General features: G+C 39.8%; 1 protein-coding gene across 2 annotated transcripts in view; it reads right to left on the reverse strand.

Moving 5' to 3' along the window:
• The window catches only part of LOC146562113 (netrin receptor UNC5D-like), a 300,501-nt gene that overhangs the window by 36,683 nt on the left and 238,289 nt on the right, over nucleotides 1–25,529 (reverse strand). For both annotated transcript variants that reach the window (XM_085293595.1, XM_085293593.1), the window contains one exon: nucleotides 12,901–13,072. In XM_085293595.1, the coding sequence (XP_085149721.1) occupies nucleotides 12,901–13,072 (172 nt within the window). The remainder of the gene's footprint in view (nucleotides 1–12,900; nucleotides 13,073–25,529) is intronic.

The raw sequence follows: 25,529 nt of genomic DNA on the forward strand, positions 1-25,529 counted from the left end.
GGAAATAAACTTCTGTCTCTTTTTCACCGTGGAAACGGGAGTGTGTCTCAACACAAAGTAGTTTCACAACAGCACAGCAGCTGCTCTGTGGAGCTGCTTAATGAGAGTTCTTCTGAAATGGGCCCGATGATGAGCATAAAATATTTGCAATGTATCCATTAATGTACTATAAAGATCAGAGGATCTCTTTGATACACAAGGGAACTTAAAGTCATGAATCTCTGGTGAGTTCAAAATGGAGATTAAGTAATGACATCCCCAGGAAGTGTAAGCCACGGTGAATTTAGAAAGACATTTTTTTAGGGTAGAGTTTGTTTTTGTTTTGTTTTTTAGCTAAAATTAAAAGAAAAAGCAAAGGAAATCAAGATAAACTAACCAATGGACCTTCCATTTAGTAATGATGCTGAAACCTAACTAAATAGTTTTTTCTGCTTAAAATTTCTCATTTAGAGCTTTAATCTAACCATGTGCAAAAGTAAAACGTGAGTGAAAATGAAACAAAGCAGCAAGGAATGAGGAGACAAAAATCAAAGACAGGAACTAATTTATGTAAATGAAATTAAAGCGTAAAAGTGGCGTAAAAAGACAAAGACAGGAAGTACTGCACACAAAGGAAGTAAAAACAAAACGTGAAGAAGAAATGAAAACATAAAACAACAAACAACAAAGAGAACAGACACTAAACATAAACATAGATATCACAGATATGGGGAAAATGTGATCAACTCGTTTACCCTGAGCCAAGATGAACCAAAGAAACACTTTGGTCTAAAAGATCTATCATTATAAAGTCTTAACAAGATTTCTGTAGAATGAACCTCAATAAAGACGACCAACAACTGTCTCTTAGCCTGCCTGCCAATGAGCCAATCTCTTAATGCCTTTAACTCCTGTTGGAGGCTGTGACCAGCTGAGGCTGGTTGTTGTTCTTGAAACTTTAGTAGGGGACCTCACATCTGACCAGAAACCCCTTAGAATGACCAAATACTATTTTAAAATTAGTTTGATCAAAGTTTGATTTAAAATTTAAAGAAAAAATCTACTGTCGGGGCAGACCTGCTTATTATAAATATCTCTGTTGAGTTATGACTCAGAGAAACCGTGCATGTTCTAAAAGCAAACTGGTTTATCTGATTTTAAAATGCACCTAGCCTCCATGAGCTGTGAGTCACAGCCCCTGCTGTCACTGTTACTGCTGACCATGTTGTGACCAGGGCAGTTCAGCAGGCTGGAATATAATATCTGAGTTCCAGTTATTTTTTAGAACATTCCCTCTGTACTCGTTTCTTCAACTCTCCTTCATCCTGCTGAGGAGGCTCTCCACTGTTTGGGAGCCTCTATTATACAGTATCCTGAGTTGATATGCAGAACGTTTTGTAAGTCAACAAAAATGTGAAATCTCAGTTTATCTTGAGGATTTGATCTTAAGGACCTTCTCTTTTCTTGTTAAAAGATAAATGGGAATTGAGGCTCAAGCTGGATGAATGCTGGTAGAGAGACACTCTGCTCAGGGTCAGTTTCACCAGATGGTGCTCATCCAATCCCAAAATACGCTTCATAAAATTCTCCAATAGGATTCTCAACTTGGTAGTTGTCCCACCTCTACCACCCAAAGCTAATCAACAACCAAAATGGAAAATGCATAAGTAATTCTGTTACATGACTGTTCTGCACAGCTGAGTTCAATGACAGTTTCAATTGTGTGAGCTTCATTGGTTTGAGGGAGGTTTTTAAATGTTTTGGTGCAAATTTACCAAACTTTTAGAGTGTTATCCATCGTATCACTGGCTCCTATGGACAATGTGAGCATTGAAATTAAAGTTGTGGATCTTTTCAGATTGCTTAAGAACTCCTTTAGGAGATTGAACAGAATAACTGCCTGGCTGCCAAGTGGCAGGAATTGGTTCTAAAATGACTTTGTGTCCATTTGTGTCCATACAGTGAGTTACTTTTAAACTCTTTACACACCAAATTTGTGTGAATATTTTCCACTTTTCCACAATTCTTAATGAAGTGGTTCACAGTTTCACAGGACAAATTTGAAGCATTTATTTTTTTGAATCAAGCTTTATTTTTCCTGTGTATATAAACAGATCTGACCAATCAGACCACTGCATTTGACAGCAACTGCTCTTGTAACTCGAAACATACAGCGGTACTGAATATAGAATGATATGGAAATACTGCACTGACATCCTGAATTATGTACTAAAGCCATTGTGATAATTCAGCTCTTGGCTTAAACCATTAACTTCTCCCTGCTCCTGCCTTCTAATGACAGTTGGATCAACCTTAGAATTTCTTCCTTTTCCCGTTTAGAAACGTATGGATCAGCTCATCATCGCTTAATGTCAACTTTTTCCAGGATGAGGATGAATTTCTCACTAAAACGCTTTGCATCCAAACAGTTCAGAATTTTTTGCAGACAACGCGTTCAGTGCCAGGTCTGTATTCAGATTAAAAATAGTCTCCAGTTGAAGATGATTCCTACATCAGTTGCTCGTTCTCTATCCAAAAAAACAGACACCGATTTTTCTCTTGACCAAAGCTTAAATCTTTTTCGATATCTTCCTTTGACATATTCTCTGAAGTCTTTGGCATTTCCCTAATCCCGTGCTCTTTCCATGCAATCTTTGGAGTTTCTCCTGTTGAAGGTATGTTTACCAAATATCAGGCTGGCTTCGTGGTATTCGGTACCCTTATAGAAGAACGCTGCATGTCGTCCTAAGCCCTGGCATAACTTCCTGCTTAAAAGACTTAATATATTTTACCCTCGTAGGACTTAAGAATAGGACCCTGAGGACATGGGTGTAGTCTGCAAGAGGGAATCTAATATGCTTTGGGTTAATTTGGCATTACATGTTGATTTTGGACTGAAATGAACAAGAACACCATCCATGTCCTTCATATGGAACAACAGAATGTGCACATGCAAACCATATTCCAAATCAGTGAATAATAAATTCTCTTGGCCAGGTCAGAGTCCAGGCTCAGATATACTGAGGCACCGTGCTCCTCAAACAGATTTAAATGTTACTACTTCAGCTACATTCCTGTCAGGTGCCTGGGACTCCTGTGATTATGTTTATGCATTTTGCACTTCTGCTTCCTGCATGCTCATAAGCAAAACTTAACACAGTGCAATATGGCATTGAATAACATTATAGCGTGGCTGGGAGTGTTGAGGAGTCTTCTGTGAGTCATGTGCATTTTAATGACAGCCGAAATGAGGGTATTTTAATGGCACCGGGCATTTGCAGGTATTATGATTGTTCAAGCTCCTCTCTCTCTCTCTTTAGGTTAGGCCTCAGTGGTGGATCATTATTTCCAACCAAGAAGCTCTAAGGATCTCTGCGCCCTTTTAATATTAGAGTGAAATCTCAAAGCGACACGAATCATGTATTCATTCGTTTCCCCTCTATTCTTCCCCTCCGTCTCATTCAAAACACTTGCACATCTTGAGAAATTGCCCTCTTACACTGAAAAGATTTTTTTCTTGCACAATTGCAAACTTTAAAAAGGCAAGGTTACGTAAACATGAACTTGAACTCAAAGGGAAGGGAGTTTTAAACCCCCCAAACATACTAAACTGTGAGCAAACAAAAAGAGCCCTTCAGAACGGCATTTATCTCTGACTGAGTGACCCAGGAGAGCTGACATGGTTTCTAATCTGCAGCAGCATCTGGTGGCATCTCAGAAAGAGATTATAAAGGTGGACACGGGCAAGGATATAACAAATGAGGGAAGTGAGATGAAACTAACACTTGTTTTATGTAATTTGGCATTGACTTGTGTACAATTTCTGTTGGTGTGATAACTGCAGAGAAGGACCCTGTATTAGTGAGTGAGGCAGCTACCTTTGCACCTTTGAGGATCACTCGGGTGACTTAAAGTAGATAAGAGTGACCTGCACTTCATAGCCATTTTATTCTCTCATTTATGTAAGAATGTAACAGAATACATGTGTTACATTCTGATTTAAATAGAGTGTGGAAATCAGCAGGTGAGTTGATAAAGTGTATTAGTAGATTTGGAAAAACAAAACCAATTGCAAGACTGGGAATTTCCATCCATTCTCTTTCACTTATTGATGCAGGGTGACGGGAGTGGGGATGGGGTGTGTGGGGATTAATTTTTTTAAATTTATTTAGCTGTGCTGTTAATATAAATGTGTGTCACCACAGGCTGAGGAAGAACAGCAAACCACATAGAATGTCACTGAAGTGACAGCAGGCAAAATAAACTTTAGCAACTAAGAACTAGAGATGGACCGATCCGATATTACGTATCGGTCCGATACTGACGTAAATTATTGGATCGGATATCGGAGAGAAATAAAAAATCTGATCCATTAAATATCAAAAAGGCACCTCACAAAACTTGCAACATGGCGTATCTCGGCCCATAATCGTAGCACGTCGGAGCAGTGTGCTCACGTGATAGAACGGCTGTGTGTATTTGTAGCCTCAAACCAGCATTTCATCTCTGAGGAAGTGATCCCAGAGAGCAGTACAGCAAGTGTGTAAGTTCATCTCTGAATGTTTGTAAAGCATTCCCACGTTAAGCTTAACAACCAATATATGGAGCGACTGCCTCTTCTCTGTCCCTCCCTCTCCTGCTGCTACTTCAATCATGAAACTGCTTAATGATCAGCTGATCGGCTTTTCTGTCGCGAGTCCGTCTCTCTTGTTTGTTTTTGGCCCACTTCGCACCAGAAAGAGGAAACCAGCGGCTGAACAACAGCAGCACGTTTAACCTTGAAAAGCTGTTGTTAGAATTTATTTAATATTACTTTCTACACCAGGATCCTTTTCTACATAGCTGACGGCAGGTAATTGTGCAGGGGCGGATCTAGCAATGTTTTCCCTGCGCATTAACAGGAAAAAGGGGGCACAAAGACATACTTTTCTTTCTTATTCTCATTTAAAATATCTAGCTTTTAATAAATAATTATCTGAATCTTACACCCAAAGTTTTAATCTGATGTAAAATGTATAGAAGTCCATTATTGTATATATGGTAAATGGCCTGTATTTATATTGCGCTTTACTAGTCCCTAAGGACCCCAAAGCGCTTTACACATTCAGTCATCCACCCATTCACACACTGGTGATGGCCAGCTACATTGTAGCCACAGCCACCCTGGGGCGCACTGACAGAGGCTGCCGGACACTGGCGCCACCAGCCCCTCTGACCACCACCAGTAGGCAACGGGTGAAGTGTCTTGCCCAAGGACACAACGACCGAGACTGTCCCAGCCAGGGCTTGAACCGGCAACCTTCCGATTACAAGGCGAACTCCCAACTCTTGAGCCACGATCGCCACATAGTAACTGTTAAGTCTAATATACCCTAGTAAGCTATAGTACGTTTTCCTTTGGGACGATACCATTTGTGCAGTCTGCAATTCTGTTGAAGAAAGATGTTGAATCTATTTAATTATATGCATTTTTTTCCAACCTGCATCAAATTAAAGTTGATTACGTCGATTAAGAATCATGAGGTGGAGGGTGGGGGGGTGGTTCCCTATTTTTTTTTTTTTGCTTGCTATTAGTTAGGTTGCTTAATATTTCTGCTAAGTACTCTTTAAAACATCAGAATAGGAAGGATGGAGTAGGTTTAAGTTTATTAGATTGATCAGTATTGCTGAACTATGAAATATTTTGGGTGCAGTGTATTTTTACATACAGGTATAACAGAATAGCTTTAGTGTTGTTGTTTATTTAAACTTGAGTATGAACTTATACAAAATGCAGCAAGATATAAAAAAAACAGTTATTGATTAAAAAACACACTATATCGGATTCATATCGGTATCGGCAGATATCCAAATTTATGATATCGGTATCGGTATCGGACATAAAAAAGTGGTATCGTGCCATCTCTACTAAGAACCAGATTTACTAAATAGAGCTAAACGTGTTTTAGCGTGATCTCCAAATAGCCTTCATAGATGTGGTTGGTTTCACGGCTTATTCACAAAAGTTGCACTGTTTACAATATCAATTGAAAAAAGTAAGAAATGGTTTTGTTTGGCTTAACTGAAGCCATTATGGGTAAATTGCATGTTGTAAAGGTTTGCAAATCAGGTTGCACGCTTAATTTAAATCTCTTCTCCTCAATAAGAGTGACCCAATTTGAAAAGATTATTTTTTAAGTAATGGACACAGCAGCTTGCAGTAAATTTTAAAATACATGGCTGAAGCTAAAGTTTTCCATACAAAACAAGTGCTCAATTTGCCCCCTCTCCAGATGCACAATACATGTCCATACAACAGTCAAACTCATCCCATACTTTGACGAACATGTTTCTTGGTTGCCAGTAGCAGTGGGATTAGTGAGTTTCAGTGGGATTCATAATTCACGTGGTTGCTAGTACCATGTGAATCTCTTCTTTCTAACAGCATTTGTTTTGATCACAAATGAAATCATATACAGGCAGGTTTTATCTTTCTCGATGATTTCATTTAAAAATTTTCACAATCCTGTATTTTCCTGACTCTCATTCTGTGACATCACTGGGGCATCTGTCAGTTTTCTTGACTATTGTTGGTATGACAATGCTGCTCACTAACAAAGACAACCTAGCCTCCACCTCAAACAAAACCCTAACCCATAGAAGAGCCACAAGATAATCTCAGTTACTCAGTGGGGTCTGTCTCTGGTCCCCATCAACACCCCAAACCACATTTGAAGTAGACTGTATAAATGGTTGGCAAGAAAACTAAAGGAGTGACACATACTGTACACACAAGCAGACACACTTACAGAGACTCCATGGATTATTATTACAGACTCCAAATTAACATTTTGTTACAAATGCAGAGCTGATGTTTAATACTGGAAACCAAACCATGATCCTGAGACCAAAGTATTTGTCTAAAGCCTTCCACATTTAACAACATGTAATATACATGTACTGTAAAATGGATGCAATGTTATGTTTCACCAGCATTAACTGTTAATCAAATCACGTTTTAAATCTTGATGAAAAGAACAACACTTTTGCTCTGCATACACACGTGCAGTGTCAGATTAGTTTGGCTAACCTTAGCAGTGCTATCAGCAGAGCCTTGGTTTTATTCTATGTAAGAAAGAGACATCGCTGTCTAGAATATGGTTACACCGGAGACTGACTCATTTTTGGAGGCTCCAGTCCTGCTGTTACTTTAGTTTATGTGATGCAGACTGAGTTTATGTTTAACAAAATGTAAATATATAAAACATTTATGAGTACATTTCCATTCCTTTCCATTTGCAAAACCCAATGTGCACACTTCACTGTCAGAAAGAAGCTATTGTTGAAATTGTTTAGATGAAGTTTGAGGTTTGCGTATGTAGGCTGCTGTGCTTGAATATTCTTCAAGGCGGCTCAGAAAAACATTATTCAGGACAAAAGCAGACAGTGTAGAGAGCTGACAAATCCAGCCTAAATAACAAGCTCTTTTAAGTGCCGACAACCACCACAACAGCCGGGGGGCAAACCTGCGCTCTTCATTATTCTGACCCGTGCTCGGGTTTCACAAAAAACTTTACGTCAGCTTTACATTTACATTACTGCCTGACTGAATATTCTCTTGACTACATCACCCCCCCTGCATGCCACCCTTCCTTCCCCACATGTCTTGTTATCATCTTGTTGCTTGCTGTTCAAAAACACTAGCAAATAATGCAAAGTGACAACAGCAACTGGGGCTTTTTATTCCTATGGGTTTTGAGATTAAGCTCTCGGGATGTCATCCAGACCAGTGAAAACAATCTTCTTTACTGGAGGGGAAGGAGAAAAGAAAGAAAACGCTGACACTGTTGGAATGAAAAAGCGTTTAATGTTAAAAGAAGGAGTCTTTTTGTGTGTGTGTGTGTGTGTGTGTGTGTGTGTGTGTGTGTGTGTGTGTGTGTGTGTGTTCCTCACATGTCTCTGCAACAGTTCATCTGATCGACTTTAAACTCCACTGCTAGTAACAAGACTGCATTATGGAACTGTAGGTCATTCTGGGGGTTCTTGTTGATGTTAGACTTAAGGTCACAGTGATCATTAGGGATGGTCATAGCCATTAAATTATACAATGAAAATGTAATTGTTTACTTTTTCCTCTGTTTTTTCTGGTTTGTGTGTTTGCAGCACCTCTTTTAGACCACTTTTACCAAGTGACAGCCAGAGACGTCTAGCAAATACTCGCTAACTGGTTGGGAAATACACATTTTCCACTACTTAATTAATAAAGATGCTGAAAAGCATGTATGTGTGCACAGGTCTGCCGTATTATAGACAGCATATAAGTCATGTGAAAGCATGGGCAGGTAGGTGATCTTCCAAAAACAGTCAGTTAGCAGTAAAAACTGAGCAGCAATTTTGCTTGCTGCACTGGAATGATGTAAAATGTTCAGCTAACATAAACCACTCGTCTCTACTTTTCATTGGAACAATGCAGCAGTGTTGTTAAGGGGGCATGTTTTTCTATGGAGGTTGAGTGCTCAGTGAGTTATAGAAACAGACTGGTGTGCTACAACTGCTGGAACTGGATTTATGGGGCGACCATGGCACAGGGGGTTGGGAAGCTCATCTGTAACCGGTTCGATCCCCCTGCTCTCTCTGTCCAGGTCGTTGTGTCCTTGGGCAAGACACTTTACCCTACTACCTACTGGTGTTGGCCAGAGGGGCCGACTGGGCGATATGGCAGCCTCGCTTCTGTCAGTCTGCCCCAGGGCAGCTGTGGCTACAACCGTAGCTTGCCTCCACCAGTGTGTGAATGTGAGAGTGAATGAATAGTGGAATTGTGCCTAGAAAAGCGCTATATCAATGCAATCCATTATGATATGGCACATTAACAGTGTGGGTGCATCAAATTCCTGCTCCCATGAGGCCACTGGAGCTAAATGCACCCAATAAAGACAATGACAGCAATTCCACCAAATGACAGAAGCTGAGTCAACATGCAGTGGTGGTTAAATGCTTGTGAAATGATCATCGTGCGATTTGAAGTTGAGCAAATGGGGGAACAAAACTGTGTCTGTGACTTGAGGTCACAAATACATAGTGGGGCCTAGTCAAAAATGCACATTTTCTTATCTACCTCTGCTGATGCTAAAATCCAGATGAAAGCAACACTGCACTTGGTTCGTTGTTGCAAAGCATCAGACTAAAGCTGCTAGCGAGAAACATAAAACACATTGTAAGAGCTGAGATGCTTGGTTGTGCCCAGAGCGGCTGGTGTGTTGGCGGGGGTAAATGGAGAATGATGGTCAGCACAGAAATAATCTCCATGATTCTCCTCCTGATTGCCTCATGTCTGAATTCCCTGTGCCATGTCTTTTCCTGATCCACTAATCGATACCTACACACCCCCCACCCCCAAAGTCTTCCCACTAGCTGACAGCAGCCATGCCTCTTCCAGCCCATTACATGCTGTAATTGTTTCTTTATTTTCCTCCCGCCGTACTGGCAGTGTTACCACAGTGTGGCCTTATGTCACCCTCTGGACCCACAGAGAGCATAAGCCCGGATCAATTGGCTTCCCCACAAAAGTCCCAACATTCTTTTATGGCTAACACGTTATTCACAAGTCACATGTCACGGTAACGCTACCTTTTGCCACACAAAGCACACATGTAAAGGTCAGCTGTCAGAAGGAGGGCGAGAGTCAACAAACCCTGGCATCTAATGTTACGAGACATGACTTTAACATCCTTTTATTAGACTGACTGCGGGTATTGTCCCAAATTATAAACCAAGGGGAAATTTTACTATCAAACAATCCTGATGTTAACAGTGAGTTTAATTTACTGCTCAATATACTCCAATGAAGTTGCATGCATGCTAAAACCACACCGTATAACCATACTTCTATGTTTAAGCTGATAGTGTAATGCAGTTAATGCTGCATTCCGTTCTTTTGACATTTTTATAGTTTTACCGCTCTAAGGACTTCAGACTATAAGATAGAATGCAAATGTTGAGGCAAATGAGAACAATCTACACACCAGAAAAGCTGAAAGCAGGTGTTTTTATTTATTTCTTTTCTCTATTTTGTTTCTGTCCACCTGATGAATGAAGTTTGACTGCCTGTGAGCGCTGGATGTTGGGAGACTCTTGCTCCTTCAGTTCAGGTTACTGCTACACAGGTTACTCAGGTTACTTGCTGGAATTAGTTCCAGTGCAAGTGAAAGAGTTGCGATCTGGCGGAGAGGTGGTTGTTAAAAGGGGCTTGCAACAAAACAATTATTGTCTGGGTATGGTGGTAGTGGAAGGAGAGGTGTGATTTTTGGTGAACTGATGAACTGTGCTCTGTATCAGCAAGCAGGCAAGAATATTCCCTGTTTTTTTTACCCTGTCCCTGAAAACACCTGCTTACATAGACTGTTAGAAAGGCTCTGCAGAGATAACTCGAACAACATAGTTGGTAAAACTGGTCACTACAAGCAATACCTGTGTATCAACCAATTCACTGTTAATTTAAAACCGTCTTTTTCTTTCAGCTTTAAGGTTGAAAGCAAATTAGGCTTACAGATTGTTGAGACTTTATATAAAAAACAGACGTAGCCACTGTAATGTTGCCTGCTGGTTCTTGATAGCTGCTGCCATTGTACTGTTTTTTTCAGCGTGAGAAGTGACCATATCCAGATAAACTACATGAGTACAACAGATACCTGTTTCTATGTTCACAAATAACATAGCGCAGAAATGCTTTGAGTGCATTCTTCTAAGACGGTTATTACTGCAATGAACTACACAGAAAGACTAATTGTTTTTGAAATCCTCCTGAAAGGGGCAGCATGGTGACCCTTAGCACTGTTGCCTCACAACAACAAGGTCCTGAGATCAATTCCACCATCAGGCTGTGGTCTTTCTGTGTGGAATTTGCATGTTCTCTTTACATGGGTTCTCTCCGGGTGCTCCAGCTTCCTCCCACATTCCAAAGACATGCAGTTAGTGGGGACAGGTTAATTGGAAACTCTAAATTGCCCATAGGTGTGAATGTGAGTGACTGTGACTGTCTCTATGTGTTAGCCCTGCGACAGACTGGCGACCTCTCCAGGGCATACCTCGCCTCTAACCCTTGCAACTCGAAAAACATGAGACAGAGCAGGAATATGCCAATAATAATGCAAACCCTCAATGCATTTTAAATGGTTATGCCATTAAAAAACATTAACTCATAATAGCTGTTTAAAAGTGCTAAAGCAGCAATAGAGGCCAAAACCCATTTTTGTATTAGGTCTTAACCCTTTATTTACCTTAGTTATGCCCATTTTGCTATAGAGGGAAAATCAAACGCTTCCTGAAAGGACTGGAGTGCTTTCCTTTTATAGTCAAAATTACAAAATAAGTCTATTTACCAAGAATGTATCTTGGTAAATAAAGCATTAATTATATATTTTTTTATCCAGCTGTAAAGTTATGCATTTTAACACTGGAGTATATCAGTAATGACTCGCTCACAGCCTCAAGTGGCCTGCAATTTTTGTTATTTCTGCATTTGCTTCATTCTGGGATACGCAGGCTGTTGTGCGGTTGAGATTTATGCATTGGTTGTATTAGCTCGTTAAAAAGCAGATGGCTTCTGTGAGGGATGAACCAGAACTCAAGGAACAGGAATTTCCTCCTGTCACCTCAGCACTGAAGACATTTTTTCACCAGGTGTCTACACGCATCTGTTGGAAGTGAAGTTGCGTGGATAAACGAATTATATTTAACCATGTAAACAACAGAGCAGTATGGTGGGCACACTGTTTGTGTAATTCCTTTATCCTATATACTGATTACAGCTGCAGTGTGGTTCTAATTGGCAGTGTGTCTGAAGTGGAACACACTGTGTTTTTGCTTATTGTATGCTTTTATCTTTGTTAAACAGGTGTGTGGAACCATGAATCTCTTCCAGCATATCTAGCAGAAAATAAATATAGGCATTTATTTCCATCTGCAAGTGTCTTTCATGCTCCATAGATATGAGCTGCTCTGGCAAAAAATTGCCCCTGTTCAGTGGAAACAGCAGAGTGGTGAAATGCATGTGAGATGGATCATCTCAGACAAGCATGATGGAGCCAGTATCTGCTTGGCCATTACTGCTGTAGCTTACGAGAAGTGAGAAAGGTGATCAATGGGTGGAAACTGGTCCTATTCTCCTACTAATTCACGCAAAAGAATGGGCCACTGGTATTTAGGGCACTCTGATTTCAGTCCCCAATGCTTGAGGTCATCAGTAGATAGACTACATAATGTGTGTTTTCTTTGGTTTATCTGCTAGGTCAACACATCTCTGCTTCACTATCATTCATAATCTACTGTAGCAGGGTTTGCACTGCCTTTTATTGCTGATAAAATTAAATAACAAGAAGCACTCAGAGCCAACCTCTGCCAAGGCAGCTCACTTTCTGGACACTGTTTACTTTTAATGGAATAATGCTGTAATTTTTTATATATTCATTCTGTTTTTTTGTCATGTTTAAACATACTTCAAGAAATGATCTGAATAGATCTGAAAAATATAAATATAATTGCAAACTGAATACGTAGGAACATGTGGCACCCTACAGTACTACTCTAATACTCTTTAGAATGACCCATTCAGCTAGCTCCTGATAGCATCCCCTTCAACCACCAACAGCCAGATGCATCTTATACAAACTCCTGGAAGTTTCTGTTGTGATTTGGCTACCCTTTTAATACCTGGTTATCAAATATTAATGGTGTCATCAATGAAGTGTACTACACAAACAAGGAGATTATCTACTAATTGGAAAATTGTCTCTCAAAGGCCTGCTACATTTTGTAGACTGCAACTGTTTTAAGCAAAATACGATTAATAGGAAGTGGAATGGCTCTCTGCATGTTGCCTATGGCCCAGGTGACATTGCAATGCGCTGCACTGTGCTTGAAGGACATTCTCCCTGCAGCTCTCACCTCCCATTTGCTGTCCTGGGTTCTCCTCTTGAGCTGGATGTTCCAGTTCTCGGCGTCCACCTCTGCACAGTGGGCGATGGTCATGGCCACCGGGCAGAAGAGATCCAGGCCAGGAGGTCCGTATGTTACTTCTGGGCCCAGGAGGATTTCACAGCTGTCCAGTGTTTGGACACTAAAAACACACAGAGAGTAAATGCAAATCTTATTAGGTGATACGAGGAAATAAGTTACAGTACTGCAGACAACAGACACTGCCTGTGTTCACACGTGGAGACACGTCAGCAGAATGGATGCCTCGGCTCTCGTATAATTGTACCTTTTGATGCCTGGACTCGCTGTGCGTCATAAATGCATTTACTGCAGCTATGAGCTGCTTGCACAGCTGTCTTTGAAGCAATCTGTGCAACAAAATGCCTTTTTGCAAGACTGAAAAACAGCTGGTAGCAAGGTGAAATGCTCCATTCACTTCTTTACCTATATTTTTTGAAGCTCCATATTTATGATGGGGCAGCTTCACTGCTATCCATTGCTTTCCATTATATTTGAAAGCATTGTTAAGACTTCTTGCTGTGCTCTTTATGACTGTCCATATTTAACACATTCTATTTAGTAGAGCCATCATATGTGCATAACATCTCTCTTTGCACTTGCGCTTCTGCTGCTGCAAGCGAACCAACAAATTAATGAGCTCATGAAAAGAGGTGGACTGCCAACAAAACATGCCTCCAGGCAGGTACTTCCAAGTTTGAATGGCCATGAGTGAAAATGCTGAACCCTTGCTCCCCAAGTTCAAGTTATTGCCACACAGCCAGGCTGCTGGAATTAGTTCAAGCACAGGTGAAAAACTCTTGCCGGCGACTTGGAGTTCGCTCATTAAAAGCAGCTTACAACAAACAGGTCCTGCCAGTGGACGGTGGCGGCAGCAGTGACTCTGGTTGAGCTTCTGAGAAAGAGGGCAGGCAGATCATGACACAGGAGAGGAACACCTCAACAAAGCTCTTTAATCAGTCATCAGGTCAGAGATATGAGAGGCTTGGTTTGTTAGGACTTCTTCCTTTGAATGAGGCATACACTAAAGCAGCAGCTTTAGTGTATGAGACACCTCTACAGTGCAGAGGAATGCCTAATGTTGTGTTAGTGCCATTAATTTACAACGACTTGTGTCTTAGATTTGTATTTTTCACCATCATTTTCTGATATCACGCTTGTAATACGTCGCAGTTTGACATTTCTTCCACTATAACGAATTACAGTGAAGGAAGGAAGACATTCACTAGCGACTACAGCTAGAAATCCACAACACAGCAACAGATTGACTCAGCAGTTCATGATTCAAGAAATTGACAGTTTATTTACACAACTGGCATCTATTTTTGTACTAAAGTAGAGGGTTTCCTTTGTTTGTACCAGTACTTTGTAGATAACTTGATTGGATTTTTTCTATCTAGCTTTATATAAAACTTTCACCTAAATAGACTAGAAAATCTATATCAAAAGAATAGATTTTAATTTAAAAGGTGACATGAACTATCCCTGTTTAACACTAGCCACACCCCTAAGTACTTCACCAGCACCCTGATGAATACATTAAAACAACAAAAAGAATGCACTACTAACTACTAGGCATCAGGCTGGTAATGTGTGTGTCACAAACAGGAGAAGTGTGCAAATCCAAAGATTTGAACAGCAGTCAGAAAAAAATCTGGTCAGAAAACCCAGTGCAAACCCCTCAAAATAAAGCTAAGATTAGGGATATTTAGGGGCAACTCACTATGTATATTAGTAAGTAAGTAAAATTTATTTATATAGCGCTTTTCGCAGATAAAAATCACACAGTGCTTTACAACAAAGAAAAAGAAAAATGAAAAGAATGAAATACAACAAATAACAACGTAAAACAGTAAAATACAACATAAAAACAACAAATTAATTAAAAGCTTACCTATATAAAAATGTCTTCAGCTGCTTTTTAAAAGAATCAATGGAGTCTGTACAGCATAAAACCAGTGGGAGAGAATTCCACAACCTTGGTGCCACTGCCTGAAAGGCACGATCACCACGAGTTTTAAATCGAGTGCGTGGGGCCACCACCAGTCTCTGACATGATGACCTTTGAGCTCGGGAAGAGGAATGCCGTTTCAGCAGGTCAGAGATGTACTGGGGAGCTTGACCATGTAGGGCCCTAAAGGTTAAAACTTAAATTTTAAAGTTAAACCTAAAATTTACAGGCAACCACTGAAGGAAGGCCAAAACTGGAGTGATATGAGATCCTCTCCTGTTAAGAGTCGTGCTGCAGCATTCTGCACAGTCTGAAGACGATTTAAAGCTGATTTGTTAAAACAAGTAAAAAGACCATTACAGTAGTCGCAATGTGAAGAAATAAAAGCATGAATAATCATCTCAAGTTCAGGCTTTGACACCATTAGTCTGAGTTTTGAAATATTTCTTAAATGATAAAAACAATTCTGGACCAGCCGTTTGGAATGTCACTCAAGCAACATCGAGCTGTCAAATATGACGCGAGGTTTTTAAGGCTCGATTTTACATAAGGGTCTAAGAAGCTGATATGCTGCCCTATTTCTGGAATCATATGGTCAGGAGCAATAATTAAAGTTTCTGTGTTATCAGATCATATTATACATTATATAATATAATATATACCTATTATACATTTCTAACAATATTTCTAACAATTGTATAATATTAAGAATTATTTTTATAGCATTAAAATAAATGACACAGTGAACAAAAAAAAATCAATCTGAAACTCCCCTTTCCCCCCCAACTGGTCACGGCAGATGGCCCCGCCCCTCCCTGAGCGTGGTTCTGCCGGAGGTTTCTTCCTGTTAAAAGGAAGTTTTTCATTTCCACTGTCACCAATATGCTTGCTCATAGGGGGTCGTATGGCTGTTGGGGTTTTCTCAGTTTTTTGTGTTGTAGGGTTACAACACAAAAAAATATCAAGTTAGGAAAAAAGATCTGATAGATAACCTCAAGCAAGCCCATACAAACACTAAGCAATAATAATCAATAAATCATTCCTAAAGATGAAATCTATTCACAGGTAATGTTAGCTCTTAATTCAGATTTTTTGGACCATCAAATTATTACGCAACCATTCGTATGCCTTCTTAAAGTGCGTTAAGTGATTCAGACAACATCAACTTTTTCAACTTTAACCTTGATAAATGTCACTTAAACTTAAGCAAAACCAACATACACATGTACATGCACACTATTTCTAAACAGTCAATTTTATGATTAGGTCTATATTTCACTATCAATCATTCGCTCTACATTTTTTTAAAATCAGCCAATCACACCTATTGAAAGGATTAGCCCAGCAAAATGTCTCAACATCGCCTCACAAAGCTAAAACTTTCAGTCTGCTACGTGCTCACAGCTGTTCTGACACTTTTCCTAAATCACACTGAAACTCCTTTTTTTCTCAGAATGTTTGTGGATATGAGCCTTGCAGTGGAGTGCCGGGGGAACAAGATGCAAGCACATTTTGTTAAGCTCTGCTTTGACCGCTGCTTTTTTTCCACAGGGTCATAAACATGTTTGACAGCGAGGCTTGGTGCTTTTATGCCTGTTTGTCTGATGACCCCCTTTCAGTGTGCTGCTCCCAGAAAGCAGAGTTCATACTGAGATTAAAAGTTGGCGCCTGGCATTGAGTGACTGGTTCCTCTTTGTGTTCTGTATGGTTTGATCTTATTTAATATTTCTTTTAGCATTCATCCGGCAACCTGCTGAGACTTCCTGTCAAGAATAATGTTTATGTGCTACATAATTATTTGCTGAATTAAGCAATAGCGGCAGAACTTTCGCAAAGTTCACGGTCCTTTCCTTCTAAGCATTGCTGTGAGAAATTAGCTGTCCATAAAAGTGATATCAAACACAAACACTGCTACACTTCCGATATGACGAGCTGTCAGATTTGGTTGGATGAGTGTGTAAACAAGCTGGCAAGGTCAGCTTCAACAAATATATTTGGAGAAAACTTGTGTGCACCCACTTAAAGCAACCACAGTACCTGAAGCTCCCTTTTGATAAATAACATATATTAGTTTTATATTACAGGATTTAGTCCAAACTTTTACTTTTGCACCTTAATAAAGACTGATTTGAATGTGACATTCATGTATTGTACACACACAGGAGTGAAAATCTTTGTCCTGCAGAAATAACTTTTGTATTTATTCTGATTCCACTTCCACTGAAAATACGACTGAACTTTGTTAGTCTTACAACATTTGCATAATTCTGATACTTTTTTCCAATGCAGATTTTGCATTTTAAGATTTAAACAGGCAGATTGATGCCAATGATTTTTGAGCTATGAGTCTTTTTGCATAATCATCTGAGCCAGTGGTTCACAAACCTGTAATCTAACATATGCGAGGCGCAGATGCTTCTGTTTTAATTGTGTTATCTTTAATTTTTTAGATACTGACAGCTGAAGACAGACTGGAAGGTAGAGACAGGGAAGGAGCAACAAACAGCAAAAACTTACTGTAAAGGTGCTGGTATGGTAATACATACGCACAGTTTCAGAAATTAATACCTTATATTGTTGGATCGTTTCATTAATATTGCAGCTGGAGATGATTGAAAGATTGAATTTAATTACTTACTACTGGGAAGCATAAATCTACAATACACTTGTAGATTTAGATTTTATTATCTGCAAAAGAAGAACTGACTATAGCTTTAAACTAAAGGTCTAATATTTGCATCCAAAATATTGTGGAGCAGAAGTATAAAGTTGTATGACATAGATACACACTTGTCAAAAAACACATTCTCATTATCTCAAAGGAAAAAAACAATATATCTGTCTATACTGGGTAATATGCTACGGATGAAAGGATGCCTCATCGCTTCATGGAAAGGAAAATGATCAACCCACAGAGGACTGACTTCAAAGACACACAAAAATCAAAGACAAAACAAAAAGTCAAAGGTATCTATTCCTTTGTCCTCCAGGAACTGTTTACTTACTCTCACCATATGAGGCTGGACAGTCATGCACCAGGAGGAAGCCAGGACCCACTGCACCAGTGTTGGGTCTGACAGTGGGTCCAAGGATCTCATCCCTAAACTTAATGGCATTCAGGGTGCCATTGCCTAGCCTGTAGAGGTCTGTGTGTCCCTTCTTGGATATGGCTCTCTAGGCCATCACTTACATCACTGAATCATGTTAGAGGCAGCATAACATTCATTATGGCATCTCTAGACCCTTTCACATCAGTCACTTGTGCTCAGGGTGAACCTGCTCTCATCTGTGAAAAGCACAAGGTGCCAGTGGTGGACCTGCTAATTCAGATATCGTAAGACAAATGCCAATTGCGCTCTTGAAATGCAGATGGATGGAACTTCAGTCAGTTTGTTTTTTTACTTCTGCAGTAAAACATCTCCCTATGTACAGTTTTTGTCAAGCCGGCTTATATTTGTGGTACAACTGTGTGTGGTCGCCTGAGGATGATCTCTAATAAGTTGGTGGAGATTTCTTCCACAGGCCAAACAGTTACAGTGTTGAACACTTAAGAGTCTGAACACTTTTATGGCGAGTTAACAATTCAAAATAAGAATTACTGCCAGAGATTAGAAGTAACTACTTAAGTACTTCATTACTGTATGTTACTGTACTCTGTACTTTACTTGAGTATGTATGTATCTATTTACACTTACATTTCTTACATTTCTTAAATTTAATCCTTCCTTATACTCCTTATCCTTATTTTGAATACAGGCTTGTTACTTTATGTTCAGTGGTATCACTGGCACTCATTCCATCCCACTTTAACGTTGCAAGTTGTAGCCTCGGTACTTTAGCATTTAGCGAGCACTAGAGAAGAGGAGCAAGCATAAAGGAGGTAATGTTTTTTTTAACTATCAGTTAATTTTAAATACTAAATTTGTATCAGCTCAACAAACATCAGCAAACACAATCTGTGTGAAGTTTGTTGCAGTTTGTAGCTAGCTAAAGGTCCAGCTGCCATAAAAAAAAAAAAAAGGAACAGCGAGGAAGAAGAGAATTAATTAACTGCTCAGTGAAGCTTGATAAACTACAAATTTGACAGTTACATGCAATGTGATCATTTTTAATCACATATAAGATCTGTATATGATGTGTTTCGATAAATTATGCATTTTTATATTGTGAAACGTCCTGCAAAACAAACTTAAGTTATTCAAACGTTGCTTGAAAATAGTTTGTACGAGATAAAGAGGTTAGCTTGTGGTACTGTGGTGTTGTTTTTACCAACTTTATGCTGTCTAGTATGGAGACAATACACACTATACTGTTACTGTATACTGCAGTCTGATTTGTTCTTATTTAACATCACTTGCCAGTATTTCCAAGTTAAGGATACCAAAGGATACACTCTTTGTCGTCTGTAATGCCAGATATTGGAATTTTGTTGTATATCTGTATTTTAATACAGTCTTACTCATCCAGACAAGTCCAGGAAACTTCAAACTGCAACGTGCAGGGAACAGCAATTATTGGGCCAGGCGCGCAGTCAGATACTGATTTAGGGAACACTTATTTTGCTTTTGCTCTGCCTTCAGTTGGCAGTTGGTGTTTTTAATATTGCTCCATCATGTTCATTTAGTTGTGGGAAGCCAAAATACACCATCAAGATTAAAACTGTCCCTATATATACATGTACAAGAGATGGCTAACTGCAGTGGATGATTGCACGGAAATGCGCTTGGGTAACTTGGAATATTGTTTGCAAACTATTTTTTCTGGATTTCAGCAGTTAACTTATTAGAACCAGTAGAAATTGAAGCTGAAATTACAAAGATGTGATTGAAGGTGTAATAAGGCAGAAATGTATGAGACATTTCATATTCCATGAATAATACCGTCCAAATTCTTACCAGCTAATAAAAGTCAAAGTCATATCTACACACCACATCTACTATTTTTTCTTTCTCACTGTCTCACTCCTTTTATTCTGTGCAGGCCTAAAATTGCTCATTACTTTTCTGTTCAAAAGACTGAAAGTTGACTCATGTTGCTGAGCAGCCCGCTGGATACAGCATGCCACCAACACCATAGCAGTTAGGGGTGTGTTTCCCACAGAGAGCAGCCATGCTACTTGCTGTGCTGCTGCTAGATAAAAGCATGCTTTTAAATGGCATGTGATTTACCCAGAACAACTGCCTGTTTACTTGCAATGTCATGTTCATACAGCCATAATTGTCTTAACAGCCTCCAAAATGATACTTCAACTTTATTTATGTCTTCTCCCGCCTCCACCTGCTGGAAACTTTTCTGACTTTTTCATAAGTGATGTGTTATGTAAGCTCCTCTGCCATTACAGCAGCTTATCAGAATTAAAAGCAGATTCTGTCTGTTGGAACACCTTCACAGTGAATGCTCTTTCTGGGTGCTGACATCTACTCCAGACTTCCCAATTACTGCTTCAGCATCCGCCCTGGTAAGGAGGGGTGAGGTATTCTGATTTTGTCTGCTTATCAGGCCGGGTGCTATCTCATTGCACAACCCTCTGCCCTATGTCTGTTAGCTCAGTCAGTTTTTCAGTTATGTCAACAGCAGTCCGACTCTTTACTGGCCCTGAGAGAGCTCTTGGTCCATCAGCCAACAGCACTGAGCCTGATCACACATTTAATGCAAAGTGCAGGGAAGGAGCAGATTACCTGCTCCTTAAGTAGCCTGCAGCTCAGGCCCCAGATTCCTACAGCAGCCTGAAGCGCCTGAGGCTAGCAGTCTCTTTTCTCAATTCCACTTGTCATCACGATGAAGGGCCCTATACGGCAGCTTCTTGAGCGCCTAGAGGAGGTGCATTATTTAAAGTGAGCAGTGATTCACTCCTCGGGGACCCCAGGAGCTGCACAAAGTGGCAGACTGGGTCGGGGGTGGTGACGGCAGACTTAATAAATGCACACATTAGCACACTCCATTAGCTTCACCTCTATTTGCTTGTAGTCTCCCACCTGTTTGTCCCACTGTGCTTTTGTCCATTTTAAGTTAATGCAGGCACCTTATGCGGTGTACGGATACATTAATCAAACAGGCTCCTTTAGGAGACTTACTTTTAGCTTTAACCAACCTTTTAACTCTGCAAAATCTCTAATGCAGCGTAACATGAAAACAGCATTGTGAAAGCTACAGTAGCTGATTGACATAAATGTTCTGGAGAGCATTAACAATAACTTGAATCACCAATTTGTGCAAAGAGTAAAAAAAAAAAAGCACCATTAAGCATTGATTTGTAACGCTATTACAATTGCTATTCAACTAACTCTGAGACCACTTCATCTTTAGTTCCAGGACCTTGGCGCTCTGCAACCCACTTGACTGGGAAAATGAGAACAAGCAAAAAGGCTAATCACTTGAAACAACTCAACATGCTATTTGGTCACTTATCACTGAGAGCGCTACTCAGATTGCTAAAAATAACACCAAATTACCGTAACTATTGAAATAAATGTTTGAAATACTTGTGAAGCTAGCATACAAACAATAGTATGTTTTGCTAAGGTTGAAGCACTATTTCTGTTGCTTTTGTACAGCAGATAAAATGATCTTTGCTTCTAATTCCTGTTGTAATGTTTTTTTTGTCTCTGTGCCTTTTGTGTTCCCCCCGGGCTACACTTTTAGTTACTTCCTACTTTATTCTGAAGGTTAATTCCTCATGTAGCTTTCTGTGGTTTTACTTCCCTCGTTTTTTCTTCTTCCTGCTTTTGTTGTTCTCGTGATTGAGGCTACATGTGCCTTTTCACATTAGGGAAAACAGTGGTTGCTGATGCCCAAATTTATTACGACTGAAGGCAGTCGTAATAAAGATGGTTTTATTCAAAGACGTAGGTAAAGTCTGAAACCACTCGCAGTTAGTAGCCATATTCAAAACAACTTTGGTGTGTCAAGATGTTAATAAACAGGGGTGCACATAAGTGGTCCGTAGGTGCGCATTCGCTGTCAAAATAAAAGATGAGCACCAGATAAGAAGTTGCAACGCGTGTTTGCGTACATAAGATTTTCTGGAGGATGACAGACATTTGTTTGGAACTCTTAAAGATGTCGAAGAAGCTCCTTTAAGCAATTACTTTGGTGTTCCTCCACCTCCAAAGAAATGTCAAAAGGAGTCCGAACTGCAAAAGAAGCACATATTCTTGGAAAAGTGGTTGCAGGAGGTGAATGCACAGAGATGTGGTGCAGAATATGCCGTGAAAATCCCACTCTAGCGGACAAAAACAATGCCTTTTATATGGACGCAAACGCATGTTGCAATTTCTTATCTGGTGCGCGTCTTTTATTTTGACCACTTATGTGCACCCCTGTTAATAAGATTGCATAATGATGGAGCCAGTTTGCTGTAGTCTGACATCAGTTTGCAATGGCTTAGGTTGGCAGTTAAATGCAATCTGCTTATAGTAATATGGTGATTAGTTGTGATAATTTGTGAAAAATGCTGTTGCCATCTACATACACAGAAATTTATTTATCCATGTTCTTCCACTTATCCAATTCGAATGGGGGCTGTAATCTATCCCTGCTCCCATAGCTCATCAGTCTGCTGAATGGCCAACACAGAGAGACAGACAACCATTCACACTCACATGTACACCTACAAGTAAGTACAGTACAGTGTACAAGCATGATGTGACAATGTTGTTTTACTAATGGGATTAATGCTGAGCTCCTATACATTGTTAAACACTCATGGTTAATAGAGAAAACGAAGCACAAACCTTAGACTTAAGTTATTAATATACTCTAGTACTGAATGATAATATTAAATATTAGGCTCATTAGGTTCAGCATCAGAACAGGACAGATCTCATCTTCCTCATCAAACTGCAGATTTCCTCATCTATGTTTGAGCCTAACATTTCAAATGAAGATGGATCTCTGTCCTGAGGAAGACAAGACTTTTTTTCTAAAGTGTAATGTCACCTTGGTGGGGACAGTGGGATTTGTGAGCCCTGAACCGAAACCACGAACAATGTGTTCATCCAGAACACTGTGCAGTGGGATCTCTCAACCACGACTGGACCTGCGTAAGCAGGTGCTAAAAAGGCTCTCCATCCTGATAAACAGATCAGTTTGGACACCCAGAGTAGAAGCAGCCAGGATTTTAACCAGAGGGCCAGGCATCCAAGCAGGAAGTCGTGTCACACCTATGCACTAGTGCACTGACAGCTATGTATAACAGATAATCAGTTTTTAGCCCTCAAACTCTATAAAACCAATCCTGCAATTTACTCTGTGAGTGCTGCTTGGTCTGTTCGTGGGATTTATGAATTAAAAACTTATAAACAATATACTAAACCAGACCCTGAATGTTCACCTGGGCCTCTTTCATAAAGCACATCTGCGGAATATAATTTCATCAGAAAAAGTAATTTTCCTACGAGAACAAAGCTGCTTCTGCCTCAGTAGGTTGAAGGATTTATCTTACAATACAACGTGCTCATAAAACCTTGAAGGCAAAAGCGAATATGTCTGACCTAAGCAAAACCGCGACTTCACAAGATTTAGATGAGCCTTTGAAAAGCTTAAAGAAAATAGCTTTAATAGGACTGCGAGTATGTGGAGAAGTAGGTTGGAGGGGGGTTGGGTGCAAGACACTGTAGTGGGAAAGAATAGGATGCAATTCTGTGTCCACTGGCCTGCTACGACACAGACGGTGATTAACAGATGGTGAGATGACAAAGTTAACAGACCACCAGAAGAAAAATTGCTGTCAACAGTAAATATCTTTCAGTGCATGAGGAGCAAGGGGAAAACACAAAACACTGTCATGTTGGAGCCTGACATATTTGCTGAAAGTTTCAAAGGTAGAAAAGATGGTGGGAGAAAGTAAACAGTTTCTGCTAGCAGGTAGGAATCTAAAGGAGGGGATGAAGGCAGCTCTACACCAAAAGGATTTACACCTGTAAGGACTTTCAAAGACCCCATGGAGCATGCTATACAGTTGTCACAGAACCTAGGAAAGAGTGCTACCTGTAACCTGAAAATATAAAGAAACATACAAAGCTAATTATCCATTTGCTTTTCCTCCTGGTCATGCCTGAGGTAGCAAAAAATAATAATGGGTAATTACTGACCTAAATAAAGGCTACATTTGCCTAAATTGAGTACACACTATCATTCCACCAAATTAGAATACTGTTTTTCTAGATGAAGTCATTTGATGGGAGTGCTCATCCCGTCCCCCTCCCCTCACCCTGCCCCCCTCCCCGAGCCTGGTTTCTTCCTGTTAAAAGGGAGTTTTTCCTTCCCGCTGTCATCAAGTGCTCATAGCGGGTCATTTAATTGTATTATTGTATATGATATAAAGCACTCTGAGGCAACTATTGTTATGATTTAGTGCTACATAAATAAAAGTAAACCAAGATGCATTGTGTTGGTGAAGTAACACGACATTAACACTTTTTGAAGTGTTGCTTCTATAAAAACATATCTTAGCCCAAGAGAGTAATGCACATGTGTTAATAAGTTAAGATCTCCCATAGAGGTCTATGATTGAGTCACTTTTATTGTCTCTTTTAATCAATTATCTATTTAATGAATGTCTAAATATAAATTTTTAAATGCAACTGGAGAAAACAGTCATCTTTACTCTTGAAAAATAAGTTTTGCATAGACTTACTCTCCTTCCTTTAAATTACTTTATGAAGTAAAGGCCAGATAGCGACATTGGCACAGCAGATCTGTGATCATTTTTAACTTACGATGACTCTTTATTTATCTTTACTATGTATCAATTTATATTGCACATGTGTTATTTATGTGGGCGACCATGGCTCAGGGGGTTGGGAAGCGCATCTGTAACCGGAAAGTCGATGGTTCGATCCCCGACTCTCTGTCCTGGTCGTTGTGTCCTTGGGCAAGACACTTTACCCTCCCGCCTACTGGTGTTGGCCAGAAGAGCCGATGGCGCGATATGACTATGTAAATCCAATCTATTATTATTTATGTTTTACATAGTTTCTACCTGTCTGGTGACTATGGATGTAAAAAAGCAGTTTTCCTAAACTCTATCATGATTCTGTGTTTACAGGACTTCTTAAAAAGCTCTGAGATTGAGAGGTTTCCATGTATTGTGTATAATTGTGTAACTATAGAGGGCAAAGAAGAGCTGTGCTGAATTTTTAACATCAGTATAAAACATGTAATGGAAAATTGAGTGACTGCTTTGAAAATCAACCTCAAATACAGAAAATCTGCATCGTGACAGGCATAACTCACTCTTTCCACCCCTGTTTGCATCTTATTATGTCAGTGGCTCCCATCAAGGCGAGCTACATCCCAGTCATTTTGTACAGGGAGTGCAGAATTATTAGGCAAATGAGTATTTTGTCCACATCATCCTCTTCATGCATGTTGTCTTACTCCAAGCTGTATAGGCTCGAAAGCCTACTACCAATTAAGCATATTAGGTGATGTGCATCTCTGTAATGAGAAGGGGTGTGGTCTAATGACATCAACACCCTATATCAGGTGTGCATAATTATTAGGCAACGTCCTTTCCTTTGGCAAAATGGGTCAAAAGAAGGACTTGACAGGCTCAGAAAAGTCAAAAATAGTGAGATGTCTTGCAGAGGGATGCAGCAGTCTCAAAATTGCAAAGCTTCTGAAGCGT

This window comes from Mchenga conophoros, linkage group LG12 (assembly GCF_057382185.1).
Source record: "Mchenga conophoros isolate Kocher_MC1m ecotype Shallow Benthic linkage group LG12, M_conophoros_male_GT1.1, whole genome shotgun sequence".
NCBI lineage: Eukaryota > Metazoa > Chordata > Actinopteri > Cichliformes > Cichlidae > Mchenga > Mchenga conophoros.